At 41.3% G+C, this 16,086-nt stretch overlaps 1 protein-coding gene across 1 annotated transcript in view; it reads right to left on the bottom strand.

The window, feature by feature from the left end:
* LOC106582440 (glypican-6) overlaps positions 1 to 16,086 on the bottom strand; it is a 160,990-nt gene that overhangs the window by 127,204 nt on the left and 17,700 nt on the right. Inside the window, exon 2 of the mRNA XM_014165554.3 lies at positions 248 to 406. Coding sequence (XP_014021029.1) covers positions 248 to 406 — 159 coding nt within the window. The remainder of the gene's footprint in view (positions 1 to 247; positions 407 to 16,086) is intronic.

Genomic DNA, 16,086 nt, shown 5'->3' with positions numbered 1-16,086 from the left:
GGTTAATGGCTGGAGGGGCATAAGTGGACTTGTATCAAATACAACAAACCATAATTTCCATGGTTCCAGGTGTTTGATGCCATTCCATTCGCTCCGTTCCAGCCATTACTGTGAGCCGTTCTCCCCTCAGCCGCCTGCTATAGGTGGCTCAAAATGAAAGAATACGTAGGTGAGCAACAATTGAGAAGAGGGTATGCAGGTAAACAAAAGCAGAGTTTTTAGAAAGAACACCAGAAACATGTCTTACCGTCAAACTTTTTATGTCTGGAGACAAAGGTGCTTCGTAATTCATGACTAGTTTCATCGACCAGGTTCTCCAACTCCAGCTTGCTCCGTTGGCCAAACTTGTCCTCCATTTCGGAGGTGCAACAGGTGCTCCCTTGAGGACATACACGAAGATGGTCGCCTGGAAAAACACAGAGATGCTCTTCAGTCACAAACACATTTATGAATCATATTCAACTAACACAAGGAGGGCTGATTAATAAACTACGGTTCTTCTCTGACAAACGGGACGCTGATTTTAATATTTTTTTGTAATAAAGTAATATCAGTGATTTCTCTATAGATTGATATTACTCTTTGATTTCAGACTAAAAATAGAAAAAATCCTCATCTTTAGACATTTGAAGTATTGTTGATGCTCTAACAATGCCGTGCACATCTCGTTCACTGTCAATGTGCAGTCACTTTTCACTATTTAATTATTTAAAAAGTCATTTGTCAAACTGTGCTACTCAAAACATGATAATAAAGTGCTGTCAATGTCTTTAAGACAAATGAGAGGGAGCCTAAATCCACAATATCTCCACAAGCCTAGGGGTTAGCTGCTTAAAATGACTGGATCAATTCTAATAACAGCTTTTTATTACACTGTGTTCTCAATTTGATCCAGTCTCTGCATGCAACCATTACTGAAGTTAATTAAAGAGCCAGAACTGCCAGATAATTTCAGGTTTACCGGTAAGAGAATTACATTATATTTTGAGGGCCTGTAACACAATGCTATGAGAGTGAATAAAATACAGTGATTCCTCTAGTGCAGGGTTCCAGTTCCACAATTGGTGGGCCGTAATCAGAATTTAGCCTGCGGGTGATTTTATTTGGCCCCCAACGTTTCTGAGCAAATAATAAATAAACATGGGGGGGGGGGGGCATAAAATAAATCAGCTCCAATTGATTTTCATTTTGGAAATCTGTTCCAAAGTATTACCACGCATAAAATAGATATATATGTGATTGTATACAAATGCAAGCTATGTTTGAAGTGATTATATTTTAGTCCTCTGTTTTGGCTTCTTGCGGTCACTTTACAGTCTATAAATTATTTGTAATTATGTTCCTGCCCCCTGACCATCCGCTCAAGAAAAAATGGTCCCGCAGCTGAAACTAGTGTATGATCACTGCTTTACAGTGTTTCTGTTGACTCTACATGTTAATGTATTAATGTATTAAAAGGGATGAGGGTGTGCCTGTGAAATGTACTGTATGACATTCTCCTGCAGAACAAAGTCGGTTGTGCCTGATGGGAAAGGGGAATGGGAGATGCCGAGTCAGTTGTACAACTGAATGCATTCAGCTGGAATGTGTCTTCCGCATTTAACCCAACCCCTCTGAATCAGAGAGGTGCGGAGGGCTGCCTTCATCGACCTCCACGTCGTCAGCGCCCGGGGAACAGTGGGTTAACTGCCTTGCTCAGGGGCAGAAGGACAGATTTTTACCTTGTCAGCTCGGGGATTCGATCCCTCTATGTGAATTAGCCATGGTGCGTGACTGTGAAGCCAGCCATTAAATCATGCTACAGCACACCTCAGTCCAAAGCAGCATTAATACATGCAGCATTTATCAGCACTAGCTAGTGTCACAAAGTAAAGGCCTTGAAAACATAACCAGAAATAGTATATAACAGTAATCTTAGGTCTGGTTGGATGAGACAGTGGCAGACGCTGCTTCCTATCTCTCTCTCTCACGCACACACACACACACACACACGTTTGTCAGAGTTGTTCCCTCTCCCCATGCAATCATTCCGTTCTCACAACTTTCAGCCAGCTCCCTATGTTGGTAGAACACAAACAAATGAAATTAAAATTGCCAGCAGCCCAGAGATGAAATTCATGCCAGGATTAATTTATCACTTGAAGACAAAGACATGTGTTTCTGTGTTGTTTATCATCATGTTTCTGTCTTGTTTATCATCATGTTGCTGTCTTGTTTATCATCATGTTGCTGTCTTGTTTATCATCATGTTTCTGTGCTGTTTATCATCATGTTTCTGTCTTGTTTATCATCATGTTGCTGTCTTGTTTATCATCATGTTTCTGTGTTGTTTATCATCAGGTTTCTGTCTTGTTTATCATCATGTTTCTGTCTTGTTTATCATCATGTTTCTGTGTTGTTTATCACCATGTTTCTGTCTTGTTTATCATCATGTTTCTGTCTTGTTTATCATCATGTTTCTGTGTTGTTTATCATCATGTTTCTGTCTTGTTTATCACCATGTTTCTGTCTTGTTTATCATCATGTTTCTGTCTTGTTTATCATCATGTTTCTGTGTTGTTTATCATCATGTTTCTGTCTTGTTTATCATCATGTTTCTGTGTTGTTTATCATCATGTTTCTGTCTTGTTTATCACCATGTTTCTGTGCTGGTTATCATCATGTTGCTGTCTTGTTTATCATCATGTTTCTGTCTTGTTTATCACCATGTTTCTGTCTTGTTTATCATCATGTTTCTGTCTTGTTTATCACCATGTTTCTGTCTTGTTTATCATCATGTTTCTGTCTTGTTTATCATCATGTTGCTGTCTTGTTTATCACCATGTTTCTGTGTTGTTTATCATCATGTTTCTGTCTTGTTTATCATCATGTTTCTGTCTTGTTTATCATCATGTTTCTGTGTTGTTTATCATCATGTTTCTGTCTTGTTTATCATCATGTTTCTGTCTTGTTTATCATCATGTTTCTGTCTTGTTTATCACCATGTTTCTGTGTTGTTTATCATCATGTTTCTGTGTTGTTTATCATCATGTTTCTGTGTTGTTTATCATCATGTTTCTGTCTTGTTTATCATCATGTTGCTGTCTTGTTTATCATCATGTTTCTGTCTTGTTTATCATCATGTTTCTGTCTTGTTTATCATCAGGTTTCTGTCTTGTTTATCATCATGTTTCTGTGTTGTTTATCATCATGTTTCTGTCTTGTTTATCATCATGTTTCTGTCTTGTTTATCATCATGTTTCTGTCTTGTTTATCACCATGTTTCTGTGTTGTTTATCATCATGTTTCTGTCTTGTTTATCATCATGTTTCTGTCTTGTTTATCATCATGTTGCTGTCTTGTTTATCATCATGTTTCTGTGTTGTTTATCATCAGGTTTCTGTCTTGTTTATCATCATGTTTCTGTCTTGTTTATCATCATGTTTCTGTCTTGTTTATCATCATGTTTCTGTCTTGTTTATCATCATGTTTCTGTCTTGTTTATCATCATGTTTCTGTGTTGTTTATCATCATGTTTCTGTGTTGTTTATCATCATGTTTCTGTCTTGTTTATCATCATGTTGCTGTGTTGTTTATCATCATGTTGCTGTCTTGTTTATCATCATGTTTCTGTGTTGTTTATCATCATGTTGCTGTCTTGTTTATCATCATGTTTCTGTGTTGTTTATCATCATGTTTCTGTCTTGTTTATCATCATGTTTCTGTGTTGTTTATCATCATGTTTCTGTCTTGTTTATCATCATGTTTCTGTGTTGTTTATCATCATGTTGCTGTCTTGTTTATCATCATGTTTCTGTGTTGTTTATCATCATGTTTCTGTGTTGTTTATCATCATGTTGCTGTCTTGTTTATCATCATGTTTCTGTGTTGTTTATCATCATGTTGCTGTCTTGTTTATCATCATGTTTCTGTGTTGTTTATCATCATGTTTCTGTCTTGTTTATCATCATGTTTCTGTCTTGTTTATCATCATGTTTCTGTCTTGTTTATCATCATGTTTCTGTCTTGTTTATCACTATGTTTCTGTCTTGTTTATCATCATGTTTCTGTCTTGTTTATCATCATGTTTCTGTCTTGTTTATCATACTAGGAGAGCGTTCAGAAAACATTCCTGGTGGTTTTTGCCCAAAATATTTACAGTACATGAAGGAATCATGAGAACTGATATGACATTGGCTAAAGGATTTACATTTGTATGGGACGATAGGTGATTGTTTAATAATATTTACAACTTGTCCAATGTCCTTAGATCATAATGTATTAATCAACACATTCCATGTCTTTCTGGCTTCTATTTTCCCATTTTTCATAACGTAAATGTTAATATTGCCAATAAGTATTCTGTGTGTAGCCTGTAGAGAGAACAGAGTTAAATGTGATCTCTGATATTGCCATTCAGATGAAAATCACATTACTATTGATGACATGCATGAAAAGCTGAACTGAATTACAAGTTAATGATCTACATCCCCATTCTATTTTCCATGGACAACGCTGATTCACCTTTTTTCTCTGCATGTCACACTATGACAACAATCACTTTGAAGACCAAATGTGGAGAAATCATCTAAATCACGTGATGGCGAACCAATGATTCTTGACATAAAAAATATGTTGAGGGTGTTGTCATTTTTTTGTTAAAAACCTAAAAGCAACCAAGCAAGTACCTCAATCAGCCCTCTAAAAATGGGCTAATTTCAGAATTCGCCTCGCCCTCTCACTGCCAAAATAGAATTTAGATGTTATTTAGTCAGAAACCTGCAGGTTAACCAAACTTTGGGAATCAGTTCAGCTTCCTCTGGTAGGAGCTGATTTGACCTTAAAGATTTGACCATAAATTTGACCATGAAGAAGAACAGTAACATCCACCAGTTAGGGTAGGAGATATGTGAGTAGGTTGACGTTTATTGGGTAAATCTCGTCCTGGAGGTAGAGCTGAGCTATTTCTACTAGATGGGCAGTGGCAAAGTCAGCGTAAACATTCATGAAAAAAAAGAAATATGTTGGGGCAATTCCACCACTTTTAAACCTAATTTTCATTATATCCAGCACAATCTCAATCGCACTCCACACTGCCCTTTCCCACCTGGACAAAAGGAACACCTATGTGAGAATGCTGTTCATTGACTACAGCTCAGCGTTCAACATCATAGTGCCCACAAAGCTCATCACTAAGCTAAGGACCCTGGGACTAAACACCTCCCTCTGCAACTGGATCCTGGACTTCCTGACGGGCCGCCCCCAGCTGGTAAGGGTAGGCAACAACACGTCTGCCACGCTGATCCTCAACACTGGGGCCCCTCAGGGATGCGTGCTTATTCCCTTCCTGCACTTGCTGTTCACCCACGAATGCGTGGCCAAGCACGACTCCAACACCATCATTAAGTTTGCTGACGACACAGTGATAGGCTTGATCACCGACAACGATGAGACAGCCTATAGGGAGGAGGTCAGAGACCTGGCAGTGTGGTGCCAGGACAACAACCTCTCTCTCAATGTGAGGTGAGCAAGACAAAGAAGCAGATCGTGGACTACAGGAAAAGGCATGCCGAACAGGTCCCCATTAACAACGACGGGTCCAAGCTTGCACAACAGACATCACTGGGTCCAAGCTTCCTGACATCCAGGACCAATATACTAGGGGGTGTCAGAGGAAGGCCCAAAGAATTGTGAAAGACACCCAAGTTATAGACTGGTTTCTCTGCTACTGCATGGCAAGCGGTACCGGAGCGCCAAGTCCAGGTCCAAAAGGCTCCTTAACAGCTTCTACCCCAAGCCATAAAACTGCTGAACAACTAATCAAATGGCCACCCGGATTATCTGTTGGATTCTAGCTTGAAATATACTTATTTATGTCACCACACTAGAACTTATTGATTACTTTACATATATAAGGAATGTATGCGTTGGGGTCAATGGAGGGTGGATAACAACTAGGTGTATGGAAAGTTACGGAGTGAGACAAGGGGGAGTGCAGGAAGTTTACATTCTGTCAAAACATGTTATTGTTAAATCTCATGGCTCCTAAGGAGGGAGGCAAAGGGCAACAGTCAGGTTTCAGTCACTGATAAGGTAGGACAGTCGTGGATTAGGGAGAAGTGAGGAATTTTGCCCGAGGTCAGGTCAGATGAAGTGAGAAGGAACAGTCGTATCCCACACGCATACACATCCACGGCCAAAAAAATGTTTCTAGCATGAGGCAGGGCCATGACTACACCAGTGAGAGGAACCAATTAAGTTTCTGACTAGCAACAGAGATGCATTGGCTGTCTAGATGTGCAAGGAGTTGACGTCACCTAGTAGGAGAGTATAAATATACTGTATGTGCTTCTGTAAACATGTCTATGTATTTGCAGCTGTATGACCCAGTGGGTGAATAAACATGGTTTGAGATTTTCCTAGTCGTCCGTTTGAGTTTTTACTCTGTTTGTTCAGAACCTAACAGAGTTCAGGTTAGGTTTAAATCAGACTTTATGACTTTGTGGCTGTGCCAGCTAGTGACTACCATGCAGAGCTGCCTCCAGTGCATGAGTCATCCAAGTAAATGCCAACCTGCATTATGTGAAGGCATGAGGTTTGAACCCACGCACAGTTTGTTCGGAGCTATTTTTCTTTTTTCCACAGCTTATGACTGCACCATAAACACTGGTTTTGTTTACTTCACAGGTCAAAAGAAAACTCAGCTTTAGGTAGGTCACTGACTGTCTATAAAAGGAAACGTTTGAGATCTAGTGAACACTTTAATGGGCCAAAGGTTGGTGGGAGTCAGGGAGGTCCTATTGGTCAAAGGTCTGAGTGCAGCTCTCCATCAGCAACGTGTCACACACAAAGAGGTCCTCCGCACCGACAAGTAGACACAGCAGTGTGTTCCCACAGTCTCAACAGAGAAAAACATCACTTAAAATGAGTCTACATCCCATAAGGAGCTTTCAAGGGACCTCTCCACTCAACCAAGGTGCCCTGCATGTGCTACACAGCCAAGGTTAAAACAGCACAGTGAACACAGATATATGTTTCCGTTGGTACACAATGGAATACAATAAATTCCCCATTAGCCAGAGAAGAAAGAGTGATACAGAGAGCATACTCTTTGAATAGCTTTTCTTTTATTAAAGGCCTATCTTTAGAGGAACACAGAATATGCCAGCAGTATGATAAACACATTTATTATATTCCTTTCTGGTGAAAGGAATATGTTTTTTAGTATTGTTGTACAGATTGCAAGCTACTTTCACCGCATGTCTGACTATAGTGCAGAATACTGTACTGTATATCAGGGTCACCTGGTCAATGATAATAGGCTTCTCTCCATTCCTTCACTCTGGTCCTGAACGTGGTGCTGAGTGAACCTGGTCTCTGATGGCTGAATGTAATCCTGAGTGAACATAGTATTTGATGGCTGAATGTAATCCTGAGTGAACCTGGTATTTGATGGCTGAATGTAATCCTGAGTGAACCTGGTCTCTGATGGCTGAACGTGGTGCTGAGTGAACCTGGTATCTGATGGCTGAATGTGATCCGGGGTGAACCTGGTCTCTGATGGCTGAATGTAATCCTGAGTGAACCTGGTATCTGATGGCTGAATGTAATCCTGAGTGAACCTGGTCTCTGATGGCTGAACGTGGTGCTGAGTGAACCTGGTATCTGATGGCTGAATGTGATCCGGGGTGAACCTGGTCTCTGATGGCTGAATGTAATCCTGAGTGAACCTGGTATCTGATGGCTGAACGTGATCCAGGGTGAACCTGGTCTCTGATGGCTGAATGTGATCCGGAGTGAACCTGGTCTCTGATGGCTGAATGTGATCCGGAGTGAACCTGGTCTCTGATGGCTGAATGTGATCCTGAGTGAACCTGGTCTCTGATGGCTGAATGTGATCCTGAGTGAACCTGGTCTCTGATGTCTGAATGTGATCCGGAGTGAACCCGGGCTCTGATGGCTGAATGTAACCTGATTGAACCTGGTTTCTGATGGCTGAATGTGATCCGGAGTGAACCTGGTCTCTGATGGCTGAGGAGGACATTATTTCCTGCTAATATCCTGGCATCAAAGTGTGCCTCTGGCAGTCATCTAGTATTAAGAGGGCTGTGATGGTGAAATGAAGAGATGTGTCCCAATGCAACCTCACATCAGCACTAGCCCAATCCCTGTCCACTCAGTTGGTTATCAGAGCTGTCAGGGTGCAGAACAGGGCTCCACTGCTTCCTGCTTCCCCCAGACACGGCACATTTCACACATGCATGCAAGCATCTGCTTGTCCTCACATTGTCATGTAAGTGAAAAAAAATTATATATATATATATATATAGAATATATATATATAGAATGTCATTGCAGTGATTAGCATACTGGTGAGAGTGAGTCAGATCCTGAACAATAACGTTCACAGACATGCGGCTCAGTTGGTAGAGCATGGTGTTTGCAACGCTGGGGTTGTGGGTTCGATTCCCACGGGGGACCAGTACGGAGAGAAAAAAATGTATGAAATGTATGCATTCACTACTGTAAGTCGCTCTGGTTAAGAGTATCTGCTAAATGATGTAAATGAATAGGCTATACTTGCATGTTTCTTCAAAAGGCACAAACTAAAGGTGAGTGGGGGCATACAGATTCCTCATTGTAACACTGTACACAGGGTCAGGAAGTTACTTTCTAAACGTAATCAGTTACTAGTGGATTACCCACACTTAGTGTTATTTTACATTACTTTCCCCTCAGAATAAGACAAATGAATATTACCAATTGAATGACATCTATTGCAGGACAAATCCATGTTAGAGTTTACATAGCTTGCCATAAATGGATGTTGCAATTTACTTTACGTTATGAGTTATGTAGGCTTCTTCTAACCCATTGCTTTCTACTTCAATATAGATAATAATATGATTAGGCTATATTTTTACATTTAAAACAAAAGTGTTACAGATTTCCAGCCATTACTATTCATTAAAAAACCCCTTCTTCTTCAAGAATAGGACTTGGAAATGTAGATTAGCCAAATTGTTTTACCTGATCATAACCCCAAAACTAAGGACTTATTAGCCTCTCTGTAGTTTATGATTTTGTTTTCATGGAGGACTGATTGGTCTCATTGCTTCGAGTTGAAGAAGAAATGCTGCTCTCATGGAATGGAATGCTTTGAGCACTACCGGAAAATGCTATATGCATGTGAAAAATGTATGCCATATGTTGCATTTTTTATTTGCCTATTGTTTATATGTTTTTGTTGGTGACACTTTGATATCTTGATCAGTTACAGCTGTTCAATTCAAAAGTGTGCAGTTTGAGCATGTGTCCATTAGGCCTATGAATTATTATAATTTTTTTGATCAGCACAAATTACACTGAGCAATAAAAGCCCCTCTTGTTGTCTTCTTAAAATAAACTTGTTTTTTGACAGTATGGAGCACAATACCATGGAGGAGATTAAGGAAGGAAGTCCCTCAAACTTGGAGCGGACCACTGGGATCAGCGCGACTATGCAGCGCTGTTGCAAGAACACATTTTTCACTGACTGTCCACTGGTCGCAAAAACATTGATTGATAGGCAGCTTAAGCTAGGCGGGACGAATTCGTCCCACCTACGTAACAGCCACTTGCAGCATGTGGCGCAATTTTCAAAACCTTAAAAATCCTATTACTTCAATTTCTCAAACATATGACTATTTTACAGCTATTTAAAGACAAGACTCTCGTTAATCTAACCACACTGTCCGATTTCAAAAAGGCTTTACAACGAAAGCAAAACATTAGATTATGTCAGCAGAGTACCAAGCCATAAATAATCAGACACCCATTTTTCAAGCCAGCATATAATGTCACCAAAACCCAGAAGACAGCTAAATGCAGCACTCACCTTTGATGATCTTCATCAGATGACAACCCTAGGACATTATGTTATACAATACATGCATGTTTTGTTCAATCAAGTTCATATTTATATCAAAAACCAGCTTTTTACATTAGCATGTGACGTTCAGAACTAGCATACCCCCCGCAAACTTCCGGGGAATTTACTAACAGTTTGCTAAATTACTCACGATAAACGTTCACAAAAAGCATAACAATTATTTTAAGAATTATAGATTCTTTACTCCTCTATGCACTCGATATGTCCGATTTTAAAATAGCTTTTCGGATGAAGCACATTTTGCAATATTCTAAGTACATAGCCCGGCATCACAGGGCTAGTTATTTAGACTCCCACGCAGTTCAGCCTTCACCAAAATCACATTTCCGTTAAGAAAAATGTTCTTACCTTTCTTGTTCTTCGTCAGAATGCAGTCCCAGGACTTCTTCTTCAATAACAAATGTAGGTTTGGTCCCAAATAATCCATCATTATATCCAAACAGCGACATTTTGTTCGTGAGTTCTAGACACTATCAGAATGGTAATCCACGGTCACGAGCATAGCGCATGGCGTGACAAAAAATGTCTAAATATTCCATTACCGTACTTCGAAGCATGTCAACCGCTGTTTAAAACCAATTTTTATGCCATTTATCTCGTAGAAAAGCGATAATATTCCGACCGGGAATCTGCAATAAACTAAACAGCCGAATTAAAATACTCCACGGGGGCTAATCGCGCACGCGCCTCACTCCATTGTCACCTAATGGGACACTTGAATAAGATGATAATCTGTTTCAGCCTGAGGCTGCCTCGTCAACCTTCATGATTTTCCCGCGTCCTGAGAGCCTATTGGAGCCCTGGGAATTGTCACGTTACAGCTAAGATCCTTACTTTTCAATAAACAGATGCAAGACGCACGACTCCTTGTCAGACAGGCCACTTCCTGCATGAAACCTTGTCAGGTTTTTGCCTGCCATAGGAGTTCTGTTATACTCACAGACACCATTCAAACAGTTTTAGAAACTTTAGGGTGTTTTCTATCCAAACCTGAACAATAATATGCATATTCTAGCTTCTGAGTTGGTGTAGGAGGCAGTTAAAAATGGGCACATATTTTTTGCCCCCTAGCCCAAACAGGTTAAACTTCCTTAATTCAACCATTATTGGGTTACAATACACATATACATTTGTGAACAACCATCCACAAATGTTTATGTAAGGCACAATCTGTAAGGTGCAAATCTGTAAGGCGCAAATGGCTAAATGAGAGAGCAGCGGTGTGTTTCACATCAATGAGAGAGCAGCAGCGGTGTTTCACATCAATGAGAGAGCAGCAGTGTGATTCACATCAATGAGAGAGCAGCAGTGTGATTCACATCAATGAGAGAGCAGCAGTGTGATTCACATCAATGAGAGAGCAGCAGTGTGATTCACATCAATGTAGACCTCAATAAGTGGGTTCCTGAGTGGCACAGTGGTCTAAGACACTGCATCTCAGTGGAAGTGGTCTCACTCAAATACCTGGTTCAAATCCAGGCTGCATCACATCTGGCCATGATTGGGAGTCCCATAGAGGCGGCGCACAATTGACCCAGCGTCGTCCGGGGTTGGCCGGGCAAGGCCGTGATTGTAAATAAGAATTTGTTGTTAATTGATTTGTCTGGATAAATAAATACCTGTATTGCCTACACTACTTCTGTCATCCTTACCTCCAAGTGTGGATGTATAGGCTAATCTTTGGATGCCGACAGCAGTCGCACCATTGGAAGACATGGACTGTAGCCTGCAAAAGCCTATTCCTGCTCTTTAACAGCAATCCATCAAACACATTTGGTGCCGTCACAGCGGTCTCTGGCTTGTGGTCAGGCTCGCTCAGGCGGAACAAACTATAACTTGCGCCTTTTTTCAATGCTGAATAAGACATTTAAACGTGTTAACCCTCGCAAGGCTGCCGGCCAAGACTGCATCCCTAGCAGCATCCTCAGACCATGCACAGACCAGCTGGCTGGAGTGTTAACGGACATATTCAATCTCTCCCTATTGCAGTCTGCTGTCCCCACATGCTTCAAGATGGCCACCATTGTTCCTGTACCTAAGAAGGCAACTAAATGGCTATCGCCCCACTTGTCATCATGAAGTGCTTTGAGAGACTAGTCAGGGACCATATCACCTCCACCTTACCTGTCACCTTAGACCCACTTGAATTTTCTTATCGCCCCAATAGGTCCACAGACGATGCAATCTCCATCACACTGCCCTATCCCATCTGGACAAGAGGAATACCTATGTAAGAATGTTGTTCATTGACTATAGCTCAGCATTCAACTTCCAAGCTCATCATTAAGCTTGAGGCCCTGGGTCTCAACCCCGCCCTGTGCAATTGGGCCCTGGACTTCCTGATGGGCTGCCCCCAGGTGGTGAAGGTAGGAAACAACACCCCCTCCGCTGATCCTCAACACTGGGGCCCCACAAGGGTGCGTGCTCAGCCCCCTCCTGTACTCCCCGTTCACCTATGACTGCATGGCCATGCATGCCTCCAACTCAATCATCAAGTTTTCAGACGACAACAGTAGTAGGTTTGATTACCAACAACGACGAGACAGCCTACAGGGAGGAGGTGAAGGCACTCAGAGTGTGGTGTCAGGAAAACAACCTCTAACTCAACATCAACAAAACAAATAAGATGATTGTGAACTTCAGGAAACAGCAGAGGGAGCACCCCCATTTCCACATCAACGGGACAGCAGTGGAGAAGGTGGAAAGTTAAGTTCCTCAGGGTACACATCACAGACAAACTGAAAAGGTCCAACCACACAGACAGTGGGGTGAAGAAGGCGCAACAGCGCCTCTTCAACCTCAGGAGGCTGAATAAATTTGGTTTGTCAACCAAAACCCTCAAACTTTTACAGATTCAAAATTGAGAGCATCCTGTCGGGCTGTATCACCGCCTGGTACGGCAACTGCACCGCCCACAACCACAAGGCTCTCCAGAGGGTGGTGCGTCTGCACAACGCATCGCCGGGGGCAAACTACCAGCCCTCCAGGACACCTACAGCACCTGATGTCACAGGAAGGCCAAAAAGATCATCAAGGACATCAACCACCCGAGCCACTGCTTGTCCACCCCGCTACCATCCAGAAGGCGAGGTCAGTACAGGTGCATCAAAGCTGGGACCGAGAGACTGAAAAACAGCTTCTATCTCAAGGCCATCAGACTGTTAAACAGCCATCACTTAAGACTTGAAATCATTGGCCATTTTAATAAATGGATCACAAATCACTTTAATAATGTTTACATATCTTGCATTACTCATCTCATATGTATATGCTGTATTTTATACCATCTATTGCATCTTGCCCATGCCGCTCTGTCATTGTTCATCCATATATTTATATGTATTTATTCTTATTCCTTTACTTAGATTTGTGTGTATTAGGTAGTTGTTGTGGAATTGTTAGATTATATGTTAGATATTGCTGCACTGTCAGAACTAGAAACACAAGCATTTTGCAACACTCGCAATAACATCTGCTAACCATGTGTATGTGACCAATAAATGATGTGAATGTCATTGGGAATACAGAAAGGTGTCAATGTATTTCTTTCAGAAACACTGTTTCAGAATTTAAAAGTAATCCTAGAAGTAATCTAGTTTTTCAAAAGTATTTGTAATCTGATTACAATATTTTAGCTGGTAACAGATTACAGTTACAGTAAGTGACTCCTAATCTGTGACTGGATCTTTTATTTCTGAGGCTTTGTATCCGTGAGTTCGCTAATTCTCGCAGTATCTGGGGGGAATTTGACACTTCACTAATTTTCTCATGTCGAAACCTGACAACATACATAGCTAGTTAAATCAGAGTTAAATGCCCAAAAAATGAACGGATTACATGTAATCCCTTACTCCCCAACCCTGACTGTAAATGTGCAAATGCAGTGAAGTAATGAGGGGGGCTTATGCATGCATTCAGTGTTTCATCAACAGCTATATGAGCTGCCTTCGTGAGTTGCAATACTTCCTGTCACTCCAGTGTCTGTAATCAAGCGGTGTCAGTCAGATCACCCCTCCCATTATCTGTGCTGATGAATCCTTTCCCGGGGCCTAATACAGGAAGACATTCATATTCCATACACTCCCCCACTAAAGGTCTTCTCGTCTTGACTTCACATACTCAATGCCAGGTAGTAAGAAAGCTCCTTACTGGCACTTAGACATGAATTTACTCATGGATTGATTCTGATTCTAACTGTGCTATGATTTTAGTGTTCAGAAGATCACAGGTCAACCATGACAGAAGCACAGACGCCCGTACATATTAGTCTAGATAATCATCCTGTAATCTACACGAAGACATTTGTGCAATGTTCTTAAAAACAGTCAGCTAAAAAAGGACAGAAAATTATACTGCTAAATCAAGTCATGGCAAGTCATTGTGTAAATCGAATTTTATTCTTCACATGCTTCGTAAACACGGTGTAGACTAACAGTGAAAGGCCCTTCCCAACAGAACAGAGTGAAAGAAAATAGAGAAATAATAAAAAGTAAAAGTCATAAAAAATACACAATGAGTAACGATAACTTGGCTATATACACGGGGTACCAGTATCGAGTCAATGTGCAGGGGTAAGAGGTAATTGAGGTAGATACAGTGCCTTCAGAAAGTATTCATACCGCTTGACTTATTCTACATTTTGTTAAGTTACAGCCTTATTTTATTATGGATTAAATAAAACCTCTTCATCAAGCTACACGCAATACCACATAATGACAAAGCAAAAATAGGTTTTAGAAATGTTTGCAAATGTATTAAAATAAAATAAAAAGATATACCTTATTTACATAAGTATACAGACCCTTTGCTATGAGACTCGAAATTGAGCTCAGGTGCATCCTGTTTCCACTGATCATCCTTTAGATGTTTCTATAACTTGATGGGAATCCACCTGTGGTACATTCAATTGATTGGACATGATTTGGATAAGCACACACCTGTCTGTACAAAGGAATTGTACGTAGAGCTCAGAGACAGGACTCTGTCAGGGCAGAGAACTGGGAAAGTACCAAAAAATTTCTGCAGCATTGAAGGTCCCCAACAACACAGTGGCCTCCATCATTCTTAAATAGAAGAAGTTTGGAACCACCAAGACTCTTCCTAGAGCTGGCCCACTGGGCCAAACTGAGCAATTGGAGGAGAAGGGCCTTGGTCAGGAAGGTGACCAAGAACCCGATGGTTACTCTGACAGAGCTCTAGAGTTTCTCTGTGGAGATGGGAGAACCTTCCAGAAGGACAACCATCTCTGCAGCACTCCACCAATCAGGACTTTACGGTTAAGTAGCCAAACAGAAGCCACTCCTCAGTAAAAGGCACATAACAGACCACTTAGAGTTTGCCAAAAGGCACCTAAAGACTCTCAGACCATGAGAAACAAGATTCTCTGGTCTGATGAAACCAAGATTGAACTCGTTGGCCTGAATGCCAAGGGTCACTTCTGGAGGAAACCAGGCACCATCCCTACGGTGAAGCATGGTGGTGGCAGCATCATGCTTTGGGGATGTTTTTCAGCGGCAGGGACTGGGAGACTAGTCAGGATCGAGGGAACAGAGCTAAGTACAGAGAGATCCTTGATGAAAACCTGCACCAGAGCACTCAGGACCTCAGCACACAGCCACGACAACACAGGAGTGGCTTCGGTACAAGTTTCTGAATGTCCTTGAGTAGCCCAGCCAAAGCCAGGACTTGAACCCGATCAAACTTTTCTGGAGAGATCTGAAAATAGCAGTAAAGCGACACTCCCCAACCTGACAGAGCTTGAGAGGATCTGCAGAGAAGAATGGGAGAAACTCCTCAAATACAGGTGTGCCAAGATTGCAGCATCAGACCCTAGAAGAGGCTTGAGGTTGTAATATTTCATTTATTTTGTATTTTCAATACATTTGCAAAAATGTATAAAACCTGTTTTTTCTTTGTCATTATGGGGTATTGTATGTAGACTGATCAGGAAAAAAAAAGATTTAATACATTTTAGAATAAGGCTGTAATGTAACAAGGAGACTGAATACTTTCCAAATGCACATATAACTAGGAAGAGTAACTAGGCAACACGATAGATAAACAGTAGCAGCAGCGGATGTGATGAGTTAGTGCGACCAGGACTAACTATTTAACAGTCTTATGGGTTGGGGGTAGAAGCCGTTCAGGGTCCTGTTGGTTCCAGAGTTGGTGCATCG

This window comes from Salmo salar, chromosome 21 (genome assembly GCF_965601325.2).
Source record: "Salmo salar chromosome 21, fSalSal1, whole genome shotgun sequence".
In the NCBI taxonomy this organism is placed as follows: Eukaryota; Metazoa; Chordata; class Actinopteri; order Salmoniformes; family Salmonidae; genus Salmo; species Salmo salar.
This window is presented reverse-complemented; position numbering and strand designations above follow the sequence as displayed.